The sequence below is a fragment of the Salvelinus fontinalis genome, chromosome 31 (assembly GCF_029448725.1).
Source record: "Salvelinus fontinalis isolate EN_2023a chromosome 31, ASM2944872v1, whole genome shotgun sequence".
Taxonomy (NCBI): domain Eukaryota; kingdom Metazoa; phylum Chordata; class Actinopteri; order Salmoniformes; family Salmonidae; genus Salvelinus; species Salvelinus fontinalis.
Window position 1 is genome coordinate 15,901,960 of NC_074695.1, and position 27,595 is coordinate 15,929,554.

General features: G+C 44.8%; 1 protein-coding gene across 19 annotated transcripts in view; it reads left to right on the plus strand.

The window, feature by feature from the left end:
* The window catches only part of LOC129829647 (E3 ubiquitin-protein ligase HUWE1-like), a 76,481-nt gene that overhangs the window by 27,801 nt on the left and 21,085 nt on the right, over positions 1-27,595 (plus strand). For 14 of the 19 annotated variants that reach the window (XM_055891466.1, XM_055891476.1, XM_055891465.1 and 11 more), the window contains 20 exons: positions 1,009-1,131; positions 1,355-1,450; positions 3,673-3,942; positions 4,323-4,475; positions 4,622-4,749; positions 5,202-5,283; positions 5,453-5,629; positions 7,924-8,074; positions 9,499-9,760; positions 12,523-12,703; positions 12,890-13,085; positions 13,349-13,516; positions 14,182-14,324; positions 14,606-14,714; positions 14,936-15,159; positions 19,026-19,237; positions 19,685-19,867; positions 22,357-22,532; positions 26,928-27,143; positions 27,432-27,533. In XM_055891466.1, coding sequence (XP_055747441.1) covers positions 1,009-1,131; positions 1,355-1,450; positions 3,673-3,942; positions 4,323-4,475; positions 4,622-4,749; positions 5,202-5,283; positions 5,453-5,629; positions 7,924-8,074; positions 9,499-9,760; positions 12,523-12,703; positions 12,890-13,085; positions 13,349-13,516; positions 14,182-14,324; positions 14,606-14,714; positions 14,936-15,159; positions 19,026-19,237; positions 19,685-19,867; positions 22,357-22,532; positions 26,928-27,143; positions 27,432-27,533 — 3,352 coding nt within the window. The remainder of the gene's footprint in view (positions 1-1,008; positions 1,132-1,354; positions 1,451-3,672; positions 3,943-4,322; positions 4,476-4,621; positions 4,750-5,201; positions 5,284-5,452; positions 5,630-7,923; positions 8,075-9,498; positions 9,761-12,522; positions 12,704-12,889; positions 13,086-13,348; positions 13,517-14,181; positions 14,325-14,605; positions 14,715-14,935; positions 15,160-19,025; positions 19,238-19,684; positions 19,868-22,356; positions 22,533-26,927; positions 27,144-27,431; positions 27,534-27,595) is intronic. The other 5 variants (XM_055891483.1, XM_055891485.1, XM_055891474.1 and 2 more) reach the window with 4 other exon arrangements.

A 27,595-nucleotide genomic window follows, 5' to 3' on the forward strand; every position in this document is an offset into this window, starting at 1 on the left:
GACCCGTTTCTCCTCTAACCCTGTCCTGTGACCCGTTTCTCCTCTAACCCTGTCCTGTGACCCGTTTCTCCTCTAACCCTGTCCTGTGACCCGTTTCTCCTCTAACCCTGTCCTGTGACCTGTTTCTCCTCTAACCCTGTCTTGTGCTCCGTTTCTCCTCTAACCCTGTCCTGTGACCCGTTTCTCCTCTAACCCTGTCCTGTGCTCCGTTTCTCCTCTAACCCTGTCCTGTGCTCGGTTTCTCCTCTAACCCTGTCCTGTGACCCGTTTCTCCTCTAACCCTGTCCTGTGACACGTTTCTCCTCTAACCCTGTCCTGTGACCCGTTTCACCTCTAACCCTGTCCTGTGACCCGTTTCTCCTCTAACCCTGTCCTGTGACCCGTTTCTCCTCTAACCCTGTCCTGTGCTCCGTTTCTCCTCTAACCCTGTCCTGTGCTCCGTTTCTCCTCTAACCCTGTCCTGTGACCCGTTTCTCCTCTAACCCTGTCTTGTGCTCGGTTTCTCCTCTAACCCTGTCTTGTGCTCGGTTTCTCCTCTAACCCTGTCCTGTGCTCGGTTTCTCCTCTAACCCTGTCCTGTGCTCGGTTTCTCCTCTAACCCTGTCCTGTGCTCGGTTTCTCCTCTAACCCTGTCCTGTGCTCGGTTTCTCCTCTAACCCTGTCCTGTGCTCGGTTTCTCCTCTAACCCTGTCCTGTGCTCGGTTTCTCCTCTAACCCTGTCCTGTGCTCGGTTTCTCCTCTAACCCTGTCCTGTGCTCGGTTTCTCCTCTAACCCTGTCCTGTGCTCGGTTTCTCCTCTAACCCTGTCCTGTGCTCGGTTTCTCCTCTAACCCTGTCCTGTGCTCGGTTTCTCCTCTAACCCTGTCCTGTGCTCGGTTTCTCCTCTAACCCTGTCCTGTGCTCGGTTTCTCCTCTAACCCTGTCCTGTGCTCGGTTTCTCCTCTAACCCTGTCCTGTGCTCGGTTTCTCTGTCTGTCGTTTTTAACCGTTGTTCTCTACTCTATCTAGCTGATGGACATGGGTTTCTCCAGAGAGCACGCCATGGAGGCCCTGGTGAACACCAGCACCATGGAGCAGGCCACAGAGTACCTGCTCACACACCCTCCTCCTCTACTCAGCGGAGCCGTCAGGGTACGACCACACCTCGTATTATTACGTGGGAACGCACGCGCAAATACAGAACATGCAAATACAGAACATGCAAATACAGAACATGCAAATACAGAACATGCATACTCAGCCACAGTCCATTGACACACTATATACTCATATTACACGCACGCACAGGAACACACACACACACACGTCTCCTCCCGTAATGTGTGTTAAGTGTACTCTGTTGGTCTGTCTGTAGGACATGACCATGTCAGAGGAGGACCAGATGATGAGAGCCATCGCCATGTCTCTGGGACAAGAGGTCAGCATGGAACAGCGCTCTGATTCGCCCGAGGTGCGCTGCCACACACACACTAAGACACGCCCCCACTCAGGCGTACGGATGGAACATATTGCTGAATGAATGGACAACGGCTCATGAATGAATAACCAGGGCCCCCTAGGGCCTAGCTGTGGAGTCTACAATACACCCTAGGCACTTGTGTAGATTTGGAAATATTGTATAGGTTTGTAGCCTAGCGGTTAAGAGCATTGGGCCAGTAACTGAAAGGTTGCTCGTACTAATCCCTGAGCAGACTAGGTGAAAAATCTGTTAATGTGCCCTTAAGCAAGGCACTTAAACCTAGTCTCGCTGGATAAGAGAGTCTGCTAAATGTCTGAAATGTAAACGGATATAGTGTTTTCCACAAGCACATGGAGTAGCCAGCCAAATAGAGAAAGTAGCCAGCCAGCCTCCTCTGGTTAAGACATTATTCCCAACAAGCTGTATTTTTCCTAGATTTAGATTTTCAACCAGCAAATATCAGGAAATAAGAACTTTTTCCCCCCATATTTTTATATGGTTAGTTTCATCAGCTGTTGTAGAACATGATATAAATCACAAGGGGAAAATATTTAGACTATACTGGGCCTAAAGAATCCTGTAAGAGTCTGCTGACTTCCACAGGCTTCAAGCTTCCTTTTAAGACTTTTTCTCGGCCATCTGCAATACAGGTATGATAGACGAATGTAGCAGGTGTTTAACATGTGCTTTGCTACACAGAAAACAACAGCAGTTAACTAGTCCATTGTCAACACTCTGAAGTCGGTAGACCTATGTCAATAAGTATTAATAGGTTTAAAACAACTAGCCTACCTATTGTTCCTGCAGTGAGGCGGATTCACCATATTTTTTAAACTAGTCAAGCTTGCCGTCCCTAAATCAAAGCACAGTAAATAGCATATGCACCACCACTCCTTGGCTGCATATGAAACACACCTGGGTCCAAAATTTATTTAGTTTCTCACTGGACAAAAATCTACTGGCCTATCACAATTTCTACATGGTGTAGTTGTTAAATGGGTTGGGGTCATGGGGGGACTATAGGTTGTCATGCTTTCTCTATTTAGGCCTATTCAGCTATTAATAGGCTACATTTGGTTATTATATGTGTTTAAAAAGCTGTGTAATATATTTCAAATAAGTCATGACTCCATTCTTTAGAACCGCAGTGTATTAATTGCATTCATTTGTGTTTGTAAATTATGTATTTTTGAGAAGATTTGAAAATAGGATGTTGCCCCCTTTAAGACAAATATTCCAAAAGAAAGAGATCAACATGACCATAGCAGGCTAGCCAAGACCAATGCTACGTGTCTTTTTTGCAGACTATCTACAGTAGCCAGCCTATTGCTAGTATTTGCACAATCACGTAAATAAGCTCAGTGAGTAGATGGATGGGCACTTCTTTTTACTCTGGACAGCTCGTGTGCTGTGTGACAGCATCAACCTATGTACTGCTCGAAGTTATGATTGGCAGGAGAGTGGTTGTGCTTGAATGAACGGCCTATCCTATTGGTCAAATACAAATAGCGTGACATTTACGTGTGTGGTCTTCAATGGTAGACTGACAGAGCAGGCAAATGTTGAACTGGATTGAAAAAAATATGCTGAAAAGTTACTGGCCACCAAATGTTTTTACTGCCAGCAGGCCAACGTTAAAGTCAGACTATGCATGCAAAAGGAAAATCAATGTGCCAAAAAACAATTTGGCGAAGTGGATTTCGACATGCAAATTCACGCTCTCTCTGTGTAAAGAAATTTGACTGCAACCGCAGCGCACCCAACACACACACACCCAGGTACAAAGAGGCAGGACAGACAGTCACACCAGCAGTGTGTCCCTGTCATCTCTCACCTAGATTGACAGGTTCCTGTCCTATCAATTGATGACTAGAAGATGCATGTTGTTCATTCTAGCAGGAGAGGGCTTGGCACTCTTTTTTTTTTCTCTCTCTCTCTTCTGACTAGCGATTTGAAAAGTACATTTTAAGTGGAGAAAGTACCCGGCTGAAAATGACTCTGTAATTATCTGTATTGCCGGCGCTAGTGGAATACACTGGGTGTAGAATTATTTTTATTGTTGCAGCTTTTCATTTCATAGACCTGGTGAAATATCAGCTGTATTGCTTTTATCTGATGTATACACAGATTGGTTAGGGGTTATTTCTGAAACTGGGCTCACACCACTTCACCCCCACACGTGCTCACATTCCCTCCCTATGTCTTTCTCTCAGGAGGCCGCGCGTCATCGCGAGGAGGACGACAGGAGAGCTAGGGAGCGTACGGAGGAGGAGGAGGCTCGCTGCCTGGAGAGGTTCCTGGAGGCCGAGCCCCTGGACAGTACGGAGCTCCACGCCTTCACTGACTCCATGCTGCCCGGCTGCTTCCACCTGCTGGACGAGCTGCCAGACACCGTCTATCGCCTCTGTGACTTGCTCATGACCGCCATCAAGAGGAGTGGACCCGAGTACAGGGACCTCATCCTTCGACAGGTGGTCAACCAGGTATGTGTAATACCAATTGGTCATTGCCTTGGAGAAGTGATGAAGATTGCTAGTGTTGTCACTATGTTAATGACCTCTGAACAATAAGCTGTAGTATTGTCCTTGTGACCGTCTGCACCAAAATTCTCTGTGTCCTGTATGTCAGGGTTTTCCGATCTCTGTCCTGGGGCTCCCCCTGGGTGCACGTCTTGGTTTTTGCCCTAGCACTACACAGCTGATTCAAATAACCAACTCATCAAGATTTGATTATCAGCTGTGTAGTGCTAGGGCAAAACCCATAACGTGCACTCGGGGGAGCCCCTGGACAGAGATTAAGAAACTCTGCTGTGTGAAATGTCAAGGTGTGATCTATTAAAGTATGTGATCTTTGACATGTGTAGGTGTGGGAGGCAGCAGACGTGCTCATCAAGGCAGCAATACCCCTGACCACCAGTGACACCAAGACTGTGTCCGAGTGGACCAGACAGATGGCTACCCTGCCCCAGGCCTCCAACCTGGCAACACGCATCCTGCTGCTCACACTGCTCTTTGAGGTACGGACACACGCACGCAGACAGAAAAACCTCCTGCTCAAACTACTTTAGTGACAGACACATAGATGAACAGTAATTCCTTCCTCACACACCCCCACCCCCACCGGCCCTGAATGTTGAGCCATGCTGTCTTCTGTTCCCTGTAGGAGTTGAAGCTGTCATGTGCTAGGGTGGTGGAGAACAGTGGGATCCTCAATGTGCTCATCAAGCTGCTAGAAGTAGTGCAGCCCTGTCTGCAGGCTGCCAAGGAGCAGAAGGACATCCAGACGCCCAAGTGAGTAGCACCCCCCAAAGCTGTGTATTTAGAGTTGGCCCAACTTTTAAAATTGTGAATATTGTTCTAATTCAGTTACAAAGCATTATTTAAATATTTCCCATGTAATATAATGGGAGCTAACATAAAATGAAAAAATGAAGTGTCATACATGTAACTGCATCATAATGCAGAAACAATTGTCCAAGGCTCTAAATACATGGCTCTGCCATCCCCCAGGCTCTGACAGCAAACGGACTAAAGGACCGTTATTGAGATTAGCTAGCTAGCACATGTGCACATCCTGCTACAAATGGCGGCATGAACGATCTTCATTTTTTTAACAAAGCCTTTTCTTATTAGAGCGATACTTATTTTTCGTACTTGGGTGAGGTAAATGTATAAGCATTGCATCTGTCAGACAAAAGGCGATGTACAACACGACTGAACGTTGTCTGTCCGACTGTGTACAGGTGGATCACTCCAGTGCTGCTGATCATTGACTTCTATGAGAAAATGGCTGTTTCATCCAAACGCAGAGCGCAGATGAACAAGGTAAGAGGAATGTCCCCGTGCAACAAAGTTTATCCCACATTATAGGATATGCATGTGATTACCATTGTATTGCCATGTCTGGTCTTTCAGTCAACCTTCTCTCACAACAATTAAAAAAATAATAATAATAATTCTCCTTTCGTCCCCACACCCCCTCCACTCTCTCCAGTATCTGCAGCCCAATGGTAATAACTGGCGTTGGTTTGACGACCGGTCGGGGCGCTGGTGCAGCTACTCTGCCTCTAACAACGGCACTATAGACTCAGCCTGGAGGGCCGGGGAGAGCAGCGTCCGATTCACCGCAGGACGCAGGAGATACACCGTACAGTTCAACACCATGGTCCAGGTATAGAGAGATGTATACTGGGAAAGTATTCAGACCTGTGACTTTTTCCACATTTTGTTAGGTTACAGCCTTATTTTTTTCCCTCATCAATCTGCACACAATACCCCATAATGACGAAGCATAAACAGGTTTTTAGACATTTTTGCTAATTTATTAAAGATTAAAACAGATCACATTTACATAACGATTCAGACCCTTTACTCAGTACTTTGTTGAAGCACCTTTGGCAGCGATTACAGCCTCAAGTCTTCTTGGGTATGATGCTACAAGCTTGGCACACCTGTATTTGGGGAGTTTCGGGCTCTTGCTGGGCCACTCAAGGACATTCAGAGACTTGTCCTGAAGCCACTCCTGCATTGTCTTGTTGGAAGGTGAACCTTTGCCCCAGTCTGAGGTCCTGAGCGGTTCGAACAGGTTTTCATCAAGGATCTCTCTGTGCTTTGCTCCGTTCATCTTTGCTTCGATCCTGACTAGTCTCCCAGTCCCTGCTGCTGAAAAACATCCCCACAACATGATTCTGCCACCACCATGCATCACCGTAGGGATGGTGCCAGGTTCCTTACAGACATGACACTTGGCATTCAGGCCAAAGCATTCAATAAATCTCTGGTTTCATCAGACCAGAGAATCTTGTTTCTCATGGTCTGAGAATCTTTACGTGCCTTTTGGCAAACTGCTGCCGAGATTGTTGTCTTTCTGGAAGGTTCCATCTCATCATAGGATCTCTAGATCTCTGTGACCATCGGGTTCTTGGTCACCTCACTGTCCATGGCCCTTATCACGCCCCTGCTTAGTTTGGCCAGGCGGCCCGCTCTAGGAAGAGTCTTGGTGGTTCGAAATTTCTTTCATTTAAGAATGATGGACGGAACTGTGCTCTTGGGGAGCCTTCAATGCTGCAGACATTTTTTGGTACCCCTCCCTAGAACCGTGCCTCGACACAATCCTGTCTCGGAGTTCTACGTACAACTCCAACCTCATGGTTTTTGCTCTGACATGCACTGTCAACTGTGGGACCTGATATAGACAGGTGTGCTTTTTCAAATCCTTTCCAATCAATTTAATTTACCACAGGTGGACTCCAATCAAGTTGTAGAAACATCTCACGGAGGATCAATAGAAACAGGATGCACTTGAGCTCAATTTCGAGACTCATAGCGAAGGGTCTGAATACTTATGTAGGTATTTCTTTTTTTTATATACATTTGAAAAAATGTCAACTGGTTTTTGCTTTGTCATAATGGGGTATTGTGTGCAAATTGCTTAAGATTTATTTGGTATTTAATCAATTTTAGAATAAGGCTGTAACACAACTCAATGGCCAGTTTATTAGGTACACTCATCTAGTACTGGGTCGGACCACCCTTTGCCTCCCAGAACAGCCTGACTTGTTCGAGGCATGGATTCTACAAGGATTCCACTGGGATATTGGTCCATGCTGACGCGATGGCATCACGCAGTTGCTGCAGATTGGACAGCGGTACATCACCTCCACCAGCCTGTACCGTTGACACCAGGCAGGATTGTGCCATGGACTCATACTGCTTACACCAAATCCTGACTCTGCCATCAGCATGACTTAAAAGGAACCGATGCTCGTCAGATCAGGCAATGTTTTTCTAGTCCTCAATTGTCCAGTGTTAGTGATCGTGTGCCCACTGGAACTGCATCTTAGATGATGGGAGTCGAACCCATTGTGGTTGTCTGCACACCACCGTTGTACTGTGCCATTATTTGTGGCCTGCCTGTTAGCTTGCTCGATTCTTGCCATTCTCCTTCAACCTCTCATCAATAAGTTGTTTTTGTCCACAGGACTGCCTCTGACTGGATGTTTTTTGTTTGTGGCACCATTCTTGGGAAACCCTGGACAATGTTGTGCGTGAAAATCCCACAGGGCTGTCGTTTCTGAGATCCTGGATCCGGCGTGCCTGGCACCGACGATCATAGCAGGCGCCAAGTCTTTTAGGTCACTTGTTTTGCCCGTTGTGATGTTCAATCGAACAGTAACTGAATGTCTCTGTCTGCCTGCTTTATATAGCAAGCCACGGCCACGTAGGAGCGCTCCATTCTGGTGAAAGTAGTTGTGTACCTAATAAACTCGCCGGTGAGGAGCCTCTTCTATACAGAGACCACTCAAAGGAACAGAGTCGACAGTGGATTTTTTGGGGGGAATAGGAATACTTTAATAAATCCTGGTGCTCAATGGAGAGTATTCATTGAAAGTGCTTATCAGTCCAGTTATGGGCATAATTTGGGTCTGGGAAACCATTGACTTGTATATCTTTGTTCTATTCCAGGTGAATGAGGAGACTGGTAACCGTCGTCCGGTGATGCTGACGGTTCAGAGAGTGCCTCGCGTTCCTAAACCTGCCAAAACTGGCAGCATGACGGACTCTGAGAGGGAGGAGGGGGACAAGGGCAAGGCAGAGGAGACGCAGACAGACCCAGGTGATGACTGGATAGAAGCTTCTGTTCTAGTTTAGCCTCGATCAGATACCTGAGACTGATGAGGGGGACATGGGCAAGCCATAGGATAGAGAGACCCAGATAATGGACCTACTGCCTTCTACAGTGCCTTCAGAAATTATGCACACCCCTTGACTTTTTCCACATTTTGATGGCCAACACACAATACCCCATAATATCAGTGGAATTATGTTTTTACAAGTTAATGAAAAGCTAAAGTGTCAGGGCACTAAGTATTCAATCCCTTTATGGCCTAAATAAGTTCAGGAGGAAGAATGTGCTAAATTCGCATGATGGGTTGCATGGATTCACTCTGAATTTTTTAAACATTTTTTAATGATTACCTTATCTCTGTACCCCACACATACAATTATCTGTAAGGTCCTTCAGTCGAGCCATCAATTTCAAACACAGATTCAACCACAAAGACCTGGGAGGTTTTCCAATGCCTCGTACAGAAGGGAAACTATTGGTAGATAGGTATCAATAAAAATAAAAAAGCAGACATTTGATATCCCTTTGAGCATGGTGAAGTTATTAATTACATTTTAGATGGGGCAAACAGATCACTGAGTACCACTTTAAAAAAAAATATATATATATATTTTCAAGCACGGTGGTAGCTGCATCATGTTATGGATGTGCTCGTCATCGGCAAGGACTAGGGAGTTTTTTATATTGATAAAAATTAAATGGAATAGTACTGAGCACAGGCAAAATACAAATGTCTGCTTTCCAACAGACACTGAAAGACAAATGTACCTTTTCAGCAGGACAATAACCTAAAGCACAAGGCCAAATATACACTGGAGTTGCTTACTGAGACGACATTGAATGTTCCTGAGTGGCCTAGTTACAGTTTTGACTTAAATCAGTTTGAAAATCTATGGCAAGACTTGAAAATTGCTGTCTAGTAATGATCAACAACCAACTTTACAGAGCTTGAAGAGTTGAAAAAGAATGAGCAAATATTGTACAATCCAGGTTTGCAAAGCTCTTAGACTTACCCCAAAAGACTCATAGCTGTAATTGCTGTCAAAGGTGATTCTAACATGTATTGACTCAAGGTGTTGAATACTTATCTAACAAGATATATTCGTTTAAAAATATATTCGTTCTTTCTCTTTGACAGAGTATTTTGTGTAGATTGAAAAAATATTTGAATCCATTTTAATCCAAATTTGTAACAACAAAATGTAGAAAGGGTGTGAATATTTCCTGAATGCACTGTAGATTTATAGCTTTGGAAGAAATATGCGCAACTCCAGTGTTTATAAGCAAAGTGTGAAGAAGTCTTTTATTAGACATTGCTATTGTCACAAAGCACACTTTGTTTAGATGAAAAATGTAGGTATACTGTTACTTTAGTTGAATACCATAGTCAAATCCTCCCCTCTCTCTTTCAGACTCTGCACCAGTAGCCGTGGAGATGAGTGCTCCTAAAGATGACAACACTACCCCTCAACTAAAGGAGTCCTTCTCTGGTCCCTCTGCTCCTGCTGCCCCACTTCCCGCAGCCCCCCTGGACCCCACGTCTGAACGCACCGGGGCAGGAGGAGCCATCGTTGTGCAGGGCCTGACAGAGGACATGACCACGGTGCTCATCAGAGCCTGTGTATCCATGATAAGTGTCCCCGTGGACCCAGACACCCTCCATGCCACACTAAGGTTCCTACTTTTATTTTGTTCTCTTTTTTAAGTCTTGAATCTTATGTAAATGCAGTGTTTTCCATTAGTGTCGCCTAATCAGCTTGTTGGACACATTTTCAGCTGACTACTTTGTCCACTTCATAATCATATTAGCTCGGCTACTTTTCATTTAAGTTTCTGTCGAGCCCTCTCTCGCTGGAAGGAACGATATGGATCTTCTAGCGATCTATTGATAGGATAGGTGCTGACCTGTTGCACCCTTGACAACCACTGTGATTATTATTATTTGACCCTGCTGGTCATCTATGGACATTTGAACATCTTGGCAATGTTCTGTTATAATCTCCACCCGGCACAGCAAGAAGAGGACTGGCCACCCCTCATAGCCTGGTTCCTCTCTAGGTTTCTTCCTAGGTTCTGGCCTTTCTAGAGTTTTTCCTAGCCACCGTGCTTCTACACCTGTATTGCTTGCTGTTTGGGTTTTAGGCTGGGTTTCTGTACAGCACTTTGAGATATCAGCTGATGTAAAAAGGGCTTTATAAATAAATTTGATTTGATAGGTGCCTGTCAGTCACAAAGCAAGCGATGACAGAGAAACAATGTGGTTATATGTACATGGTATCACATCTGAACAAGGAAACCGAAGGGTTTCCTTTCCTAGGATGTCTGGACTTGCCGGACAGTGATGCTAAAGTGAGTGAGTCTCATCAGTCAGTGTAGCCTACGAAATCGTATCGGTGAGAGAGCCGTTCATTTGGTTCCCAATTTGCTACTAGTAGGCCTATGGCATTTTGCCGATTTATCTACAGATAAATTATGAAAACATTAGATGAAGATGGTGAATCATCACTGCAGGAAGAATAGGTAGTAGAGAGCCTCATTCTGGTCCAAAAATGATAATTAGGCCCCTAATGGAATCCAGGCATTAAAGCGGAATTCAACTATATAAAAAATGTATTGACCTTAGTAGGGAATCAACTAAATGTATACATTTGCCCAAGTTTATCATAAGATATGAACTGAATGCACCCGTTATTTTTATTTCCTGCAACTTTCTGAAGAGGCAACACAAATGCCCCTTGTCTGTGTACGCGGTGTGTGCGTCTACCTCTTTGTGTAGCCATGATGCTCATGAAAAGCCTTCTTATAGTTGGAAAGGCTTTCCCAAAAACCTTCTCAATTAAACGTTAACTACAAAGTAGCCTATGCTTACCTTTCAGAATAATATCGTGATTATTTTTCATCAATCCAGTGGGTATTTGTTTTGCCAGCTCTCCCATCACGTTTGCTACAAAAACACAGCTAAACAACAGCCTCTTGCTAGGAGCACACTGGGATTAAAGGGGAACTACACCCAAAAATCAACATTTATACAGATATTTCCCAGACCTCAAAAGTGGTTTCCTGATTTGGTTTAAGCATTGTTGTGGACTTGGAACTAGGCTTGGGCAGTATACCATATACAGGGGTATTTGGAAATTGCCAAAGGATGGTTTTTCAATACTGTCATTATTGTTTATACTTTGTTTGATCTATTTTTATACATTTGGATATTTGTAGCTACTTTTTAAGTAAATACCTGCAGTCATCTTGTGCATTACATTAGGAGATAAGGAATATCAAGTTAATTTCAATTTTTAATTACTAACCTTACTGGTAGTCCCCAGTCACGTGGCCTTTACAAGCACACAACAATGAGAGACCGGAGCCTTGTTGTGGAGTAGTATGGAATCCAGACCTAAATGTTTGCCAGCTAGATATCTTATAACTTAACTGTCAAAAATGTGCTAAATGCTCTGCAGTTGTGCATTTGATTTGCTAATTTATTGTTTGTTACCTAAGTGGTTACCCTCTTCCATAATCAAGTTTCGCATGGTAACAGCGGAGAATCCCCTCCTTGATCAAGTGCCTTGCTGTCTAATATTTATTTTGTGCAGCAAGCTGTGAGTAGCGTCTTTGAGCTACTTCTATAACTTTCAGCTGGGATGTCAGTCCTGCAAATAATCTAGGTCAGAGACTGTATAACATGTTAGCAATGCGCTTGTTAGCATTTAGTTAGCATTCTCTATAGGATTTTACATCTATTTGTTAGCATTGCTAACCTACTGATTACAACGGTTCAGTAGGGGTTGAAAATAGCAGTCCTTCTGTTCAGTGCCGGTATTACCAAATATCCTGGTATGACAGTATGGATACTTCTCAAGTCAACTTAGAACATCCAATGTTGTGGGAATTCATTTCTTGCAGTAAAACTGTAAATAAGACTTCAATCTTGAAGATTAATTGTAAAAACAAGTTTTTTTTTTAAAGTAATTTTATTTTAGTTGTTCTTACATTATTAGTGATTTCAATTATAAAGTAATCTCTTTCTACATAATACCCCAACTACATTTTCCTGGTATTCAATCATTTTGCTGTGTATTTCGGATGGAATCAAGGCATTTAGAATGTGCTCAATGCTTTATGGAGCTCCTTAGGCAAACTATTTTGAACCCAGGGGGCCAGACCCACCCGGCCCAAGTCATGCTGGCTGTCTACTTTTTCTATTTTACTACTCTAAGTACTTGTTGCACACTAAAAAGTGTCATGAAAGTGCTGTACAAATCAAATGTAGTAGTTTTATTTTACTGATCAGTAATGAGAAATTAGTTTGCGTCAGTCATTAAATGGCACCATTTGAGTCACAACTGCAAAACGTAACATAAAATACATCTATATATAAATTGTACTGGAAGAACTGTCATCAATTGGACTGTGTGTAATTTATAATTATTCTTCAGGCTGTGCCTGCGCCTGACGAGAACCCACCACTACGCCATGATGTTTGCTGAGCTGAAGAGTACCAGGATGATCTTGGGGCTGAAGCAGGGGTCGGGGTTCAACGGCTTCACGCCGCTCGTCACCCTGCTATTCAGACACATCATTGAGGACCCCGCCACTCTACGCCACACCATGGAGAAGGTACTGGAACACTTTCACCTATTTCAACTATTTGGTATTATTTTCAGTTTTCTGATCAGTGTAGCTGAAGGCAAGGAGAAACTTAGAGGAGCAAACTTTAGACTGTTGACAAACCCCCAGTCAGTGTTAAAATGTAGTGCACTATAGCCATTTGTAATTTGCACTAAGTGTCTGTCTGACTTCTAGGTGGTGCGGTCAGCAGTGACCAGTGGGGCGGGCAGCACCACGTCAGGTGTGGTATCAGGCTCTCTGGGCTCCAGAGAGATTAACTACATCCTGCGCGTTCTGGGCCCGGCCGCCTGCCGGAACCCAGACTGCTTCGCCGACACGGCCAACAGCTGCGTCCGGATCGCCCTACCTGCACCCCGCGGAGCTGGTACGGGTACGTTAAAACACTCTGATAGGAGTCTGGATAGTTGAATGTCCACAGGTCTATCCGGTTCAAAAGATCATGCAGAACAGTGTGGTGTGGTGACCAAATCTTTATGAAACTACTTCTGAATACATCTGACAGACCTGTGGCCAGTAAACTATCTGCTTGCACCTATAGCTCTCAGCTAGTGCCCCTATTTTACAGTGTGACTTAATGTGACAGTGTGTGTGTGGTTGCTTTAAGTGTTGGCATCTTTTTCTCACTCTGCTTAGCGTCAGATGATGAGTTTGAGAACCTGCGTATCAAGGGGCCCAACGCGGTGCAGCTGGTGAAGACCACCCCCCTCAAGCTGTCTCCGCTGCCTCCCATTCCTGACACCATCAAAGAGGTCATCTATGACATGCTCAACGCCCTGGCCGCCTACCACGCACCTGAAGAGGGTAAGACCCTCACACAAGCACCCTATCCCAATTTGTGTTTCCTCTGTACCTTGCTTCCTATGTCCTCGCCTCCTTCACTATATTGAACAAGGCCCCTCCCCTCGGTTCTTAATCTCCAATGCATTAGGAGAAGGAGGGGAGGAGAGAGGATGTGAGGAATGAAAAGACATCAATGAATTGAGACAGCAAGCCGTACACCGAGTGTACAAAACATTAAGAGCACCTTCCTAATATTGAGTTGTACCCCCCCCCCTTGCCCTCAGAACAGCTTGTGTCAAGTTGACTTATTGTCCTTTGGTTGGTGGACCGTTCTTGATACACACGAGAAACTGTTGGGCGTGAAAAACACAGCAGTGTTGCAGTTCTTGCCACAAACTGCCACCTACCTCCATACCCGGTTCAAATGCACTTAAAGCTTCTGTCTTGCCAATTCACCCTCTGAATGACACAAATACACTATCCATGTCTCAAGGCTTAAAAATCCTTCTTTAACCTGTCTCCTCCCCTTCATCTACACTGATTGAAGTGGATTTAACAAGTGACTTCAATAAGAGATCATAGCTTTCACCTGGTCAGTCTATGTAATGGAAGCAGCAGGTGTTCCTGCTACACGTGTGTAAAGTGAAAGGTTCTGTGGGCTAACTTCCTGTGTGTCTCTTGTGTAGCTGAGCGTCCAGAGGAGCCTGCTGTGGCGGTGCCCGGGGGGCAGGACCTGTGTCAGATCCTCCAGGATGATGATGTCTACCAGCAGTACAGACTCACCAGACAGGGCAGTGACTTCGACTCACAGTCCGCTTTCCACATCAACGTAAGTGTTATGTCTGGCTGGCTGTTTGTGAGAGTCCTTCTGGCCATGGTCCTGTTTCAGTAGTGAATACACTAGCGAAATGTTTTGCAACAGAAAACAGAAGTGTTCTTATTGGAAGTTTAGGTTATACCTCTCCGTTTCAAAATGTTTTCCCACTGACTGAACAGGGCCCAAGAGTGAGTATTATCAATGGTAACATATTCATATGTATGTTTTGAAAACTGCTGTATTAGTCTAGATATTGTAAATAATATTTTCTCCATCTCTCCTCGTTCTCTCAGGCCCAGGTGTTTACTGCTGATGGTGCTGTGGCTGACTCCTCTCAGTCTGGCACGCCCCAGGGAGAAGGTGAGGCACTCCCTCCCTGCTCTTCACCTCCAGCCTCTACTGGTATTGACTACATTTACATCAGTACACTTCTTCCTTTTGTTTGATTACATTTTAGGATGAAAATATACAATATAGTGTGTTTACACAAAATGTATGAAAAAGGATTTTGTCACGTCTGCATCCTTAAAAATGTGTTCTAACAACCTCTATGCCCCTACTTGATCCCAACTCCTCTCTTCTTTATCCCCTCCATACATTTCCCTCTCATCTCCTCTCCCCAGCCTCTACTCCAGAGGAGATGCGTGAGGAGAAGAAGGAGGTGGAGGGTGAGAACGGAGCCAGCTCAGAGGAGGGTAAGGGGGCCAAGGCTAAGGCCTCCAAGCCCCTGATGCCCACCTCCACCATCCTGCGTCTCCTGGCAGAGCTGGTCAGGTCCTATGTGGGCATCGCCACCCTCATAGCATCCTACTGCTACACGGCCGGACAGTCTGAGCTCATCAAGGAGGTGGGTTGGTTCGCCTGGACAAAACTTCAATTTTTCAAAGTCTATTTGTATTGAGATTTTTACTACTGTAATACATTTAGCATTAAGAACCCAAAGGGATCAAAGCTTGAAGTTTCCCCAACTCTGTCCTCGGGACCCCCAGAGGTGCACGTTTAATGTTTTTTACCTAACACTACACAGCTGATTCAAGTGATCGGAGCTGGATGATTAGGTCATTATTTTATCAGCTGTGTAGATGCAAGGGCAAAAACCAAAACGTGCACCCGGTAGGATCCTGATGCTCGAGTTGGGGAAACCCTGCTTTCAGTACTTGAAAATGCGTTCAGAAAATCCTGTTCAACTCTTCCCATCCCTGTGTTGCCGTAGCCTTTGCTCGAACACGAAACAGAATGCAAATTCACATGAGCACCATAATGCCTACTCCACCCATGCTCTACCAAGGTTTTTCATCACACTTTGATCTTCTACAGTAGCTATGTTGGTCCATTGTACTTCAAACAACTTGTGTAGGCAGGTTGATTGTGGATTCAAACCTTCTCAAATAGCCTAATTCAAACTCTTAGCGGAGGTGCTCCCACAATAATGTCAATTTGTACTGCATACAATGTAAAGTGTTGGCTTTTTCACACACCAAAAGCTTTGCTACTTACAAGATTGAGTAAGCTGTTTTGTCTTGTAGTGATGTGGTGTCTGCCTGTATTTCCTTAAACCTTTATTTTTGGCAATACACGTCAATATTTCATGCCATGTTTTTTTGTTCCGTAGGTGTCCAACATAACAGCAGGTGGTGGTGTTGTACTCAGTCACTCATATAGATATGGAGGTCTTTACAGCCTGTCTGCACTCCTGTTTTCTCTCATCATTAGCTTACCTGTGTAATGCTGACATCAGCTCAGAACCAATTGTTTTATCGATTGCTGTGCTCTGTCAAATGTATATTTAGTCTAAAGTTTGTATTTCTATTTGTAATAGATTGACACACTAATACATTTACACTAGGCCTGTATCTAAAAATACATACAGCCTAATGAGACGTGCATACATACTGTTAATTTGAAAAGTGTTCAGACCCCTACACCTTTTCCACATTTTGTTACGTTACAGCCTTATTCTAACATTGATTAGGTAAACAAACAATTTAATCTCCACATAATACCCCATAATAACAAAGGAAAACCAGGTTTCTAGATTATTTTTCAAATGTATAAAAAAAAACGGGTCACATTTACATAAATACTCAGTACTTCACGCACCTTTGGCAGCGATTACAGCCTCGAGTCTTTTTGGGTATGACGCTACAAGCTTGGCACCTGTATTTGGGAAGTTTCTCCTATTCTTCTCTGCAGATCCTCTCAAGCTCTGTCAGGTTGAATGAGGAGCGTCGCTGGACAGTTATTTTCAGGTCTCTTCAGAGGTGTTAGATCGGGTTCAAGTCTGGGCTCTGGCTGGGCCACTCAAGGACATTCAGAGACTTGTCTCGAAGCTACTCCTACGTTGTCTTGGCTGTGTGCTTAGGGTCGTTGTCCTGTTGGAAGATGAACCGTCGCCCCAGTTTGAGATCTTGAGCGCTCTGGGGCAGGTTTTCATCACATCTCTCTGTACTTTGCTACGTTCATCTTTCCCTCGGTACTGACTAGTCTCCCAGTCCCTGTTGCTGAAAAACATCCCACAGCATCATGCTGCCACCACCATGCTTCACCATAGGGATGGTGCCAGGTTTCCTCCAGACGTGACATTGTGATATTCAGGCTGAAGAGTTTTATCCTGGTTTCATCAGACCGGTGAATCTTGTTTCTCATGGAGTCTTTAGGTGCCTTTTTGGCTATCTGACCAAAAAGGAGAGTAATGGATGACCTGGCCTCCACAATCACCTGACCTTAACCCAATTTGAGATGGTTTGGCATGAGTTGGACCGCAGAGTGAAGGATAAGCAGCCAATAAGTGCTCTGCATATGTGGGAACTCCTTCAAGACTGTTGGAATAGCATTCCAGGTGCAACTATTTGAGAGAATACCATAAGTGTGCAAAGCTGTCAAGGCAAAGGGGGGCTACTATGAAGAATCTCAAATATAAAATATATTTTGATTTAACACTTTTTTGGGTGCTACATGATTCCTAATGTGTTATTTCATAGTTTTGATGTCTTCACTATTCTATAATGTAGAAAATAGTCAAGATAAAGAAAAACCCTTGAATGAGTAGCTGTTCTAAAACTTTTGACTGCTACTGTATTTTTATTTATGTAGTAGCAGGACACTGTGAATTCCATTATTCCACTGAAGAGTATGAATAAATGTAATCAGTCACGTGTGCCGAATTTAACCGGTGTAGACCTTACAGTGAAATGCTTACTTACGAGCCCCTAACCGACATTGCAGTTTCAAGAAATACAGATAAAAGTAACAAGTAATTAAAGAGCAGCAGTAAAAAATAACAATATATACAGGGGGGTGCCAGTTAGTTGAGGTAGTATGTACATGTAGGTAGAGGTAAAGTGACTATGCCTAGATGGCAACAGAGTGTGGCAGTGGTGTCGGGAAGGGGATCAATGCGAATAGTCTGGGTAGCCATTTGACTAGATGTTCAGGAGTCTTGTGGCTTGGGGGTAGAAGCTGTTTACAAGCCTCTTGGACCTAGATTTGGCGCTCTGGTACCGCTTGCCGTGTGTTAGCGGGGAGAACAGTCTATGACTAGGGTGGCTGGAGTCTTTGACAATTTTTAGGGCCTTCCTCTGACCACTGCCTGGTATAGAGGTCCTGGGTGGCGGGAAGCTTGGCCCCAGTGATGTACTGGGCTGTTCGCACTACCCTCTGTAGTGCCTTGCTGTCGGTAGCCGAGCAGTTGCCATACCAGGCAGTGATGCATCCAGTCAGGATGCTATCGATGGTGCAGCTGTAGAACCTTTTGATGATCTGAGGACCCATGCCAAATCTTTTCAGTCTCCTGAGGGGAATAGGTTTTGTTGTGCCTTCTTCACGACTGTCTTGGTGTGCTTGGACCATGTTAGTTTGTTGGTGATGTGGCCACCAAGGAACTTGAAGCTCTCAACTTGCTCCACTCAACCCCGTCGATGAGAATGGAGGGGGTACTCGGTCCTCTTTTTCCTGTAGTCCATAATCTCCTTTGTCTTGATCACGTTGAGGGACAGGTTGTTGTCCTGGTACCACACGGCCAGGTCGCTGACCTCCTCCCTATAAGTCTGTTTGAGATTGTTTGAATCCTAAGCAACCTGCCTAGTGCTGACTGATTAGTGCTCCTGTAGGTCGCTAAGATGTTAGCGTTGTCAGAAATGCTACAGAAGGTTAAACGTTGTTAGTTCTTAATGGACAGAAATAAGCATGTGAGAGTGATAAATTATACATTCATTAACTTTTGCCCCTACAAACTTATTCAGTCCGAAAGGTGGCACGTCTAATCGTCACTTTATGGACCCTGCATTCTCGTTCTTATCTGACACCTAGATAGTGAGCTAGGTCGGGGCAAGACATTGTCTTTTTGCTTCATGCTATTGACCCTGTTAAAAGTCCGGTATGTGGTTCTCGGTAACAGCCCAATGGCTATTGACGAGGGCCAGGGAGCGTCTACGACATTGCTGTCATGTTGTCTTAAATTCACATCTCCCTAACATTATATCTAACATTGATCTTCAATCAAAGGCTATTGGTGCGCTGACTGGCATTATGTATAAGTTTGTCCAATAAAGTTCCTCAGTATTGTCCCAACTCTAGTCCTCTCCTGGCCTTTGTGCTGGACCACCCAGCGGTCCAACTCTACTTTTCTCTCTCCCTATGCTGCACCGTTCTATATTTGTTGGGTATAATACTTGTCCTCCTGACTCACTTTGCTTTCTCTCTCCCCCCTTGCAGGACTGTAGTGTCTTAGCCTTCGTGCTGGACCACCTGCTGCCCCACACCCAGAGCTCTGAGGATAAGGACACCCCTGCCCTGGCACGTCTGTTCCTGGCCAGCTTGGCAGCAGCCGGCACAGGCACCGACGCGCAGGTGGCTCTGGTCAACGAGGTGAAGGCCGCACTCAGCCGGGCGCTGGCCATGGCAGAGGGCACGGAGAAACACGCCAGGTGTGTGTGTGAGAATTGTGTGTGTCAACCTTGCGGCAGTGCGCGCTATGCCACTGCTTATAGCAATCAGTTAAGTATAACTGTAAGAAGTCTTAAGACGTGTAAAATAAATTATATCCAGGTCAGGGCTCTAGCTATGCATTTGGTTTGCTAACTTGCTAGCTAAGTAGCTACAGCAGACACAGACAATCCCCTCCTGGATCAAGATCCCTGTTGCCTAAAATTGTTTTGTGCGTACATTTTTTTATGTCGATATAGTAATAGTGCCTCTTGTGTACACTTCTGGTAATACCCTGGTATGGTACAGAAACGGTATGACGGTATGAACATCTGTATACAGCCCAACCCTAATAGATATCACTGTTATGTACTAATATAGCCATCAGAGCCAGTTAATGCTTCAACTTTATTATGCACTTTATAATAAAGATTTTCTGACCCTCCCAGGCTCCAGGCAGTGATGTGTATCATCAGCACCATCATGGAGTCGTGTCCGTCCACCTCTAGCTTCTACAGCACGGCAGCAGCCAAGACGCAGCACAACGGCATGAACAACATCATACGTCTCTTCCTCAAGAAGGGACTGGTTAACGACCTGGCTAGAGTACCACACAGCCTCGACCTGTCCAGGTACACACACCTCTGATGCTCTCAAACCCCTCACGCAGGTTTCACATTCACCCTCTCTCGGAGGTTTCACATTCACCCTCTCTCGGAGGTTTCACATTCACCCTCTCTCGGAGGTTTCACATTCACCCTCTCTCGGAGGTTTCACATTCACCCTCTCTCGGAGGTTTCACATTCACCCTCTCTCGGAGGTTTCACATTCACCCTCTCTCGGAGGTTTCACATTCACCCTCTCTCGGAGGTTTCACATTCACCCTCTCTCGGAGGTTTCACATTCACCCTCTCTCGGAGGTTTCACATTCACCCTCTCTCGGAGGTTTCACATTCACCCTCTCTCGGAGGTTTCACATTCACCCTCTCTCGGAGGATTCACATTCACCCTCTCTCGGAGGATTCACATTCACCCTCTCTCGGAGGATTCACATTCACCCTCTCTCGGAGGATTCACATTCACCCTCTCTCGGAGGATTCACATTCACCCTCTCTCGGAGGATTCACATTCACCCTCTCTCGGAGGATTCACATTCACCCTCTCTCGGAGGATTCACATTCACCCTCTCTCGGAGGATTCACATTCACCCTCTCTTGGAGGATTCACATTCACCCTCTCTCGGAGGATTCACATTCACCCTCTCTCGGAGGATTCACATATAAGAAAAGGTTATGGTTCTCAAATAATTGCAGTGCGCACATAGAGCGGGCTATTCTGTCTTGCGTGTAAAAGTGATAATTTGAAATGAAGACTTAATTGGTAACTTTACTTGTGATAGGCCTACAAACCTTAACGTCTTTGAAATCAAAACATATATGCTGCATGTGACTTAATTATTTGGAAAAAGTTAAAATAAAGGCATGTGCTCTGTTCCTTGCTCCTTCCACCGATAGAGAGAACATTGCATGGCTGCTTGTGTGGCAAGCAAGTAGGAGTTATCTAATCAATGGAAGATGGAATTAAAATGACAGTATTAAATGTCAAATGAGAAGATTACAACAACCAATAGCCAACCGGTGGGCTGCTATTTATAATCCGAACAGAGTTGTTGCTTTTAGCTGTAGGTTGGGTAGAAGTGCAGTAACGTTATGTAGGCTAGCCTCAATTAGCCTAGCTAGCTAGCTTGACTAGCTTCTCAAGGTTTGGTGCAGTCAAGAAGGGTACTGTGTAACCGGATGGGATGATAAATAACTAGTAAAAAGTTAGTCTACTAACGTGACTTAACAGTGCTTGCCGTCTCTCTGTTTCTATTCCTGCTCCAGTGTCACTCGCAGTGGGAAGACACCCTGCACGGCCCCTCCCCTGATCACAAGCACCGTACAGGCGCTGTTGTTCACTCTCTCCGTTCTGGTTAATAAAGTACAAATACAACCGGGTGTTAGACCCAACCGGGTCTCTGTTTTAAAAATGTATTTGTTCATATTGTATCCGGTTGGGAAAGCCCCAGGTCCGTTTCGAAAACAACCTCTAACCCATCACCATTTATCCTCATTCAGATTATTCAAATGCAATCATGAAGTGTTTGTGACTTTCAATTGCATTTGCATTTATGTCAGAGTGATTTTAGATGGACAATAGAGTGCTGAGCAGGGGTTAGAACCAGTTTAGGGAACAGAACCGAAAATCTGAAAATAACATTATTTGAGGAATAGAAGTGAATCTACTGTTCCAGAATAGAAATGTTATTTTAAAAGCATGGGAACCGGCACATTTTTTTAAAGTTCCGGGCATTTTCTTCCAGTACCACACAAAAAAGCACCTATGCAAAGCTCTGTCACTCAGTTATTCCAGTGTCTGCTTGCCACATGAGTCTTTGCCAGTGCGTGTAGGCTACCAGCCCCTCCCTCCCACCAGAGCATAGATTACTGTAGCCTACTGATGACGTTACAAGCGTGACTCAGAAATTAATTCACTTTTTAGATGCTATTTAAGGATACTATAGTTATTACGTTTCCCATTGGATTTATTAACTATAAAAAGGTAAGACGTGATTTTAATTTTTGTGCTGCTCTGCACACATGCTTGATCGCTCTGGTCCAACGTTAAGTCACCTCTCAAGTTCAAAGACATAAAACATTTTTATTTAATCAGGTAAGTCAATTAAGAAAAATGCTTAATTACAATGATGGCCTGGTGTCCGTTAGCGAGCTGGGTACTAGCAACGTGTCAGTGCCATTCATGTAGGCCTACAGAGCGCAGAATGGGAAGAGATTACCTTGAATCAATGGTCACGTGGCATTTTACTGTCAGTGTGGCGGTCACCACAACAGCCCTAATTACTACATTTATAGTAAGGCATCAGTGAAATCTCCCCCGTGGGTGTTTCTTCAAAAAAGTTATAAAACAGCCTGTCTAGCCACAGCTAGCTATTGATAGCTTCCCCCCCCCCCCATTTTGTTCATTGCCGTCTCAAATTTTTATAATTTTTTCAACTTGTCGCCGATGATCAAACCACTGAATGATTTCTGCATATTTTCTCACCATTGATTTCTTATCTCAGTCCTAACATGGCCAACACGGTGAATGCAGCTCTGAAACCCCTGGAGACTCTGTCCCGTATCGTCAACCAGCCCAGCAGCCTGTTTGGAGGGAAGGGGGGATCCAGCAAGAACAAGGCTGAGCACGACACTGTGGGAGCCGCCAGGGACTCAAACATCAACACACAAGGTACCACAGGTGATACGTCTGTGTGTGTGTGTGTGTGTGTGTGTGTATATATGAACTCAGCAAAAAAAGAAACTTCCCTTTTTCAGGACCCTGTCTTTGAAAGATAATTCGTAAAAATCCAAATAACTTCACAGATCTTCATTATAAAGGGTTTAAACACTGTTTCCCATGCTTGTTCAATGAACTGTAAACAATTCATGCACCTGTGGAACAGTCGTTAAGACACTAACAGCTTACAGACGGTAGGCAATTAAGGTCACAGTTATGAAAACTTAGGACAATAAAGAGGCCTTTCTACTGACTCTGAAAAACACCAAAAGAAAGATGCCCAGGGTCCCTGCTCATCTGTGTGAATGTGCCTTAGCCATGCTGCAAAGAGACAAAAGGACTGCAGATGTGGGTAAGGCAATAAATTGCAATGTCTGTATTGTGAGACGCCTAAGACAGCGCTACAGGGAGACAGGACGGTCAGCTGATCGTCCTCGCAGTGCAGACCACGTGTAACAAAACCTGCACAGGATCGGTACATCCGAACATCACACCTGCGGGACAGGTACAGGATGGCAACAACAACTGCCTGAGTTACACCAGGAACGCACAATCCCTTCATCAGTGCTCAGACTGTCCACAATAGACTGAGAGAGGCTGGACTGAGGGCTTGTAGGCCTGTTGTAAGGCAGGTCCTCACCAGACATCACCGGCAACAACGTTGCCTATGGGCACTAACCAACCGTTGCTGGACCAGACAGGACTGGCAAGAAGTGCTCTTCACTGAAGAGTTGCAGTTTTGTCTTACCAGAGGTGATGGTCGGATTTGTGTTTATCGTCGAAGGAAGCGGGATCGATTTTGGAGGTTGAGGGTCTGGGGCAATGTGTCACCGCATCATCGGACTAAGCTTGTTGTCATTACAGTCAATCTCAACGCTGTGCGATATCGGTGAAGACATCCTCCTCCCTCATGTGGTACCCTTCCTGCAGGCTCATCCTGACATGACCCTCCAGCATGACAATGCCACCAGCCTTACTGCTTGTTCTATGCGTGAATTCCTGCAAGACAGGAATGTCAGTGTTCTGCCATGGCCAGCGAAGAGCCCAGATCTCAATTCCTTTGACCATGTCTGGGACCTTTTGGATCGGAGGGTTGAGGCTAGGGCCATTCCCCCCCAGAAATGTCCGGGGACTTGAAGGTGCCTTGGTAGAAGAGTGGGGTAACATCTCACAGCAAGAACTGGCAAATCTGGTGCACTCAATGAGGAGGAGATGCTTAATGCAGCTGGTGGCAACACTAGATACTGACTGTTAATTTTGGTTTTGACCACCTTTTGTTCAGGGGCACATTATTCAATTTCTGTTAGTCGCATGTCTATGGAAATGTTCAATTTCTGTCTAAATTGTTGTTTTTTGTGTAAATATTTGTATGAACATATGTTCAAATAAACGCAGTTGACAGTGAGAGGAAGTTTATTTTTTTGCTGAGTTGTGTGTGTATTAATATGTATACTGGTTAGGTGTGCCTTGAATTCTAAATGGATCACAGACTGTCACCAGCAAGCACCATCACACCTTCTCCTCCATGCTTCACTTTGGGAACTACACATGCGGAGATCATCCGTTCACCTACTCTGCGTCTCACAAAGACACGGCGGTTGGAACCAAAAAGCTCAAATTTGGATTCATCAGACCAAAGGACAGATGTCCTCCGGTCTAATGTCCATTGCTCGTGTTACTTGGCCCAAGCAAGTCTCTTCTTATTATTTGTGTCCTTTAATAGTGGTTTCTTTGCATCAATTCAACCATGAAGGCCTGATTCACACAGTCTCCTCTGAACAGTTGATGTTGAGATGTGTCTGTTATTGAACTCTGAAGAATTTATTTGGGCTGCAATTTCTGAGGCTGGTAATGAACTCTAATGAACTTATACTCTGCAGCAGAGGTAACTCTGGGTCTTCCTTTCCTGTGGCGGTCCTCATGAGAGCCAGTTTCATCATAGTGCTTGATTGTTTTTGTGACTGCAATTGAAGAAACTTTCAAAGTCATTGAAATGTTCTGCATTGACTGACCTTCATGTCTTGAAGTAATGATGGACTGTCATTTCTATTTGCCTATTTCAGCTGTTCATGCCATAATATGGACTTACCATCTTCTGTATGCCACCCCTACCTTGTCACAACACAACTGATTGGCTCCATCGTATTAAGAAAGAAAGAAATACTACAAAAAAATGTTTAACAAGGCACACCTGTTGCATTCCAGGTGACTACCTCATGAAGCTGATTGAGAGAATGCCAAGTGTGCGCAAAGCTGTCAAGGCAAAGGGGTGGCTGCTTTGAAGAATCTGAAAAATAAATATTTTAATTTGTTTAACACTTTTTGGATTACTATGTGCTTCATATGTATTATTTCATAGTTTTGATGTCTTCACTATTATTCTACAATGTTGAAACTAGTAAAAAATAAAGAAAAACCCTTGAATGAGTAGGTGTATCCATCTTCTGACCGGTACACACGCTGCATGGTCAAAGGTATGTGGACACTCCTTCAAACAACTGTAGCTGACAGATGTATAACATTTAGCACACAGCCATGCAATCTCCATAGACAAACATTGGTAGTAGAAGGGCCTTATTGAAGAGCTCAGTGACTTTCAATGTTGCACTGTCATAGGATGCCAGCTTTCAAACAAGTCAGTTCGTCCCTGCTAGAGCTGCCCAGGTCAACTTTAAGTGCATTTATTGTGAAGTAGAAACATCTAGGAGCACCAACGGCTCAGCCTCAAAGTCGTAGGCCACACAAGCTCACAGAATGGGACCGTTGAGTGCTGTAGCACATAAAAATGATCGGTCCTCGGTTTCAACACTCACTACCGATTTCCAAACTGCCTCTTGAAGCTATGTCAGCACAAGAGCTGTTTGTCTGGAGCTTCATCAAATGTGTTTCCATGGCTGAGCAGCCACACACAAGCGTAAGATCACCATGCGCAATACCAAGCTTCGACTGGAGTGGTGTAAAGCTCGCCGCCATTGGACTCTGGAGCAGTGGAAATGCGTTCTCTGAATCACTCTTCACCATCTGGCAATCCTACGGACGAATCTGGGTTTGGTGGATGCCAGGAAAACTCTACCTGCCCGAATGCATAGTGCCAACTGTAAAGTTTGGTGGAGAAGGAATAATGGTCTGTGGCTGTTTGTCATGGTTTTGGCTAGGCCCCTTAGTTCCAGTGAAGGGAAATCTTAATGTTACAGCGTACAATGACATTCTAGACAATTTTGTGCTTCCAACTTTGTGGCATCAGTTTGGGGAAGGCCCTTTCTTGTTTCAGCATGACAATGCCCCCATGCACAAAGTGAGGTCCGTACAGAAATGGTTTGAAAGAACTTGACTACCCTGCACAGAGCCCTGACCTCAACCCCATCAAACATCTTTGGGATGAATTTGATCGCAGACTGCGAGTCAGGCCTAATCCCCCAACATCAGTGTCTGACCTTTATAATGCTGTTGTGGCTGAATAGAAGCAAGTCCCCACAGCAATGTTCCAGCAACTAGTGGAAAGCCTTCCCATAAGAGTGGAGGCTGTTATAGCATCAAAGTTGGGACCAACTCCATATTAATGCCCTTGATTTTGGAATGAGATGTTCAACGAGCAGGTGTCCACATACTTATACATATAATTACACTCACACACATTTTAAATACTTAATTTCAATCCATCAAAAGAAGGATCCAAACATTTCAAAGGTCCCTGTATGCATGGAACGCAAAGGTACAGAAAGCATGCCCTTCTCCCAAACAGCTAGGCTGCCCACGACAGCTGAAACAGAGCAGTACTTAGCCAATTGCTTTGCCCTCGTTTTTGTCAGTCCCTCAATCTGGAGGCCACTCCCTGCAAGCCTGTGTACATGGCCGAGACTGCCAAATATCAGCACCACCAGCTGGCACCTCCACCCGAGGCTGTCCCAGCATGCCACAAGGGGCTGGTACTGAAGCGGCTTCTCAGACAAGGCCTGTTCCATGTAGCCGTCCAATGACCAGCCCACTTCCAAAATGAGCAACTCTCTTGGCATCTACCCACAACAATATCTGGCACACAGGAAAACGTCATAAACCTCAAACCAGCTTCCCCTTACACAAGAATGTTTATGCATGTGTGATGTTGGTGACATTACTTTTCTTACCTTGCTGGCTATCAGGTCAACAAAGTGGTCATGTTTAGCAATGTATTAATCCTTGCATTAACATACACACAGACGTTCGCACTCATAAACACACATACACATGTACTAACAAATATGGTCACACTACACACAAACAGATACTCCACAGAAGCAAAGGGAAATGGAAAGGCCTTATTTGGACTGTTCTAGGCTTATCGTTCTGTTCATCTTACTGGATCCATGTTCGTTGCAGGTGACTCGGTTGAGGGGACTCTGGTCGAGGGCAGTCACAGGGTCCAAGGGACAGACGGTGACCTGATGGATGGAGAGACGGAGGGAGACACAGTGGTCATCGCTGGACAGCCGGAGGTGCTCAGCACCACAGCCATGCAGGTAGAGAACGAGCTGGTGGATCTGATAGACGAGCTGTTGGAGAGAGATGCCGGCGCTGTCAACAGCTCCATTATCGGTAAGCAAAGCAGCCTGCTGTCCAGGACTCTGTTCAGAAGGGTGAAACGTTACAAAACCTTCAGGTAGAATTTTTTGTTGTTGTAGAATAGCCGATTGTCTGTCGTGCAGATTTGGGCAAATGTTCTACTCTTTTGCATACATCTCTATTGGAAAGATTGCTAACGTTTCACCCCTCTGAATACACCACTGGGCTCATCATACTGATATGGGATGGTGTCAATTGAAAGGGGCGAGCACATACAATACAGTCTTGATGGCTTATTTTGTTATCGGTTTTGTCACTCAGTGGGACGTGGTAGCGGTGAGGACGAATCACAAGAGGACGTGTTGATGGATGAGGCGCCATCCAATATCAGTCAGGCGTCTACTCTACAGACCAACAGAGAAGGTCAGTGCTGGCGCTGATGGTTTCTTTTCACGTTGTCCTCCATGATTCCGACAGTTATGGTC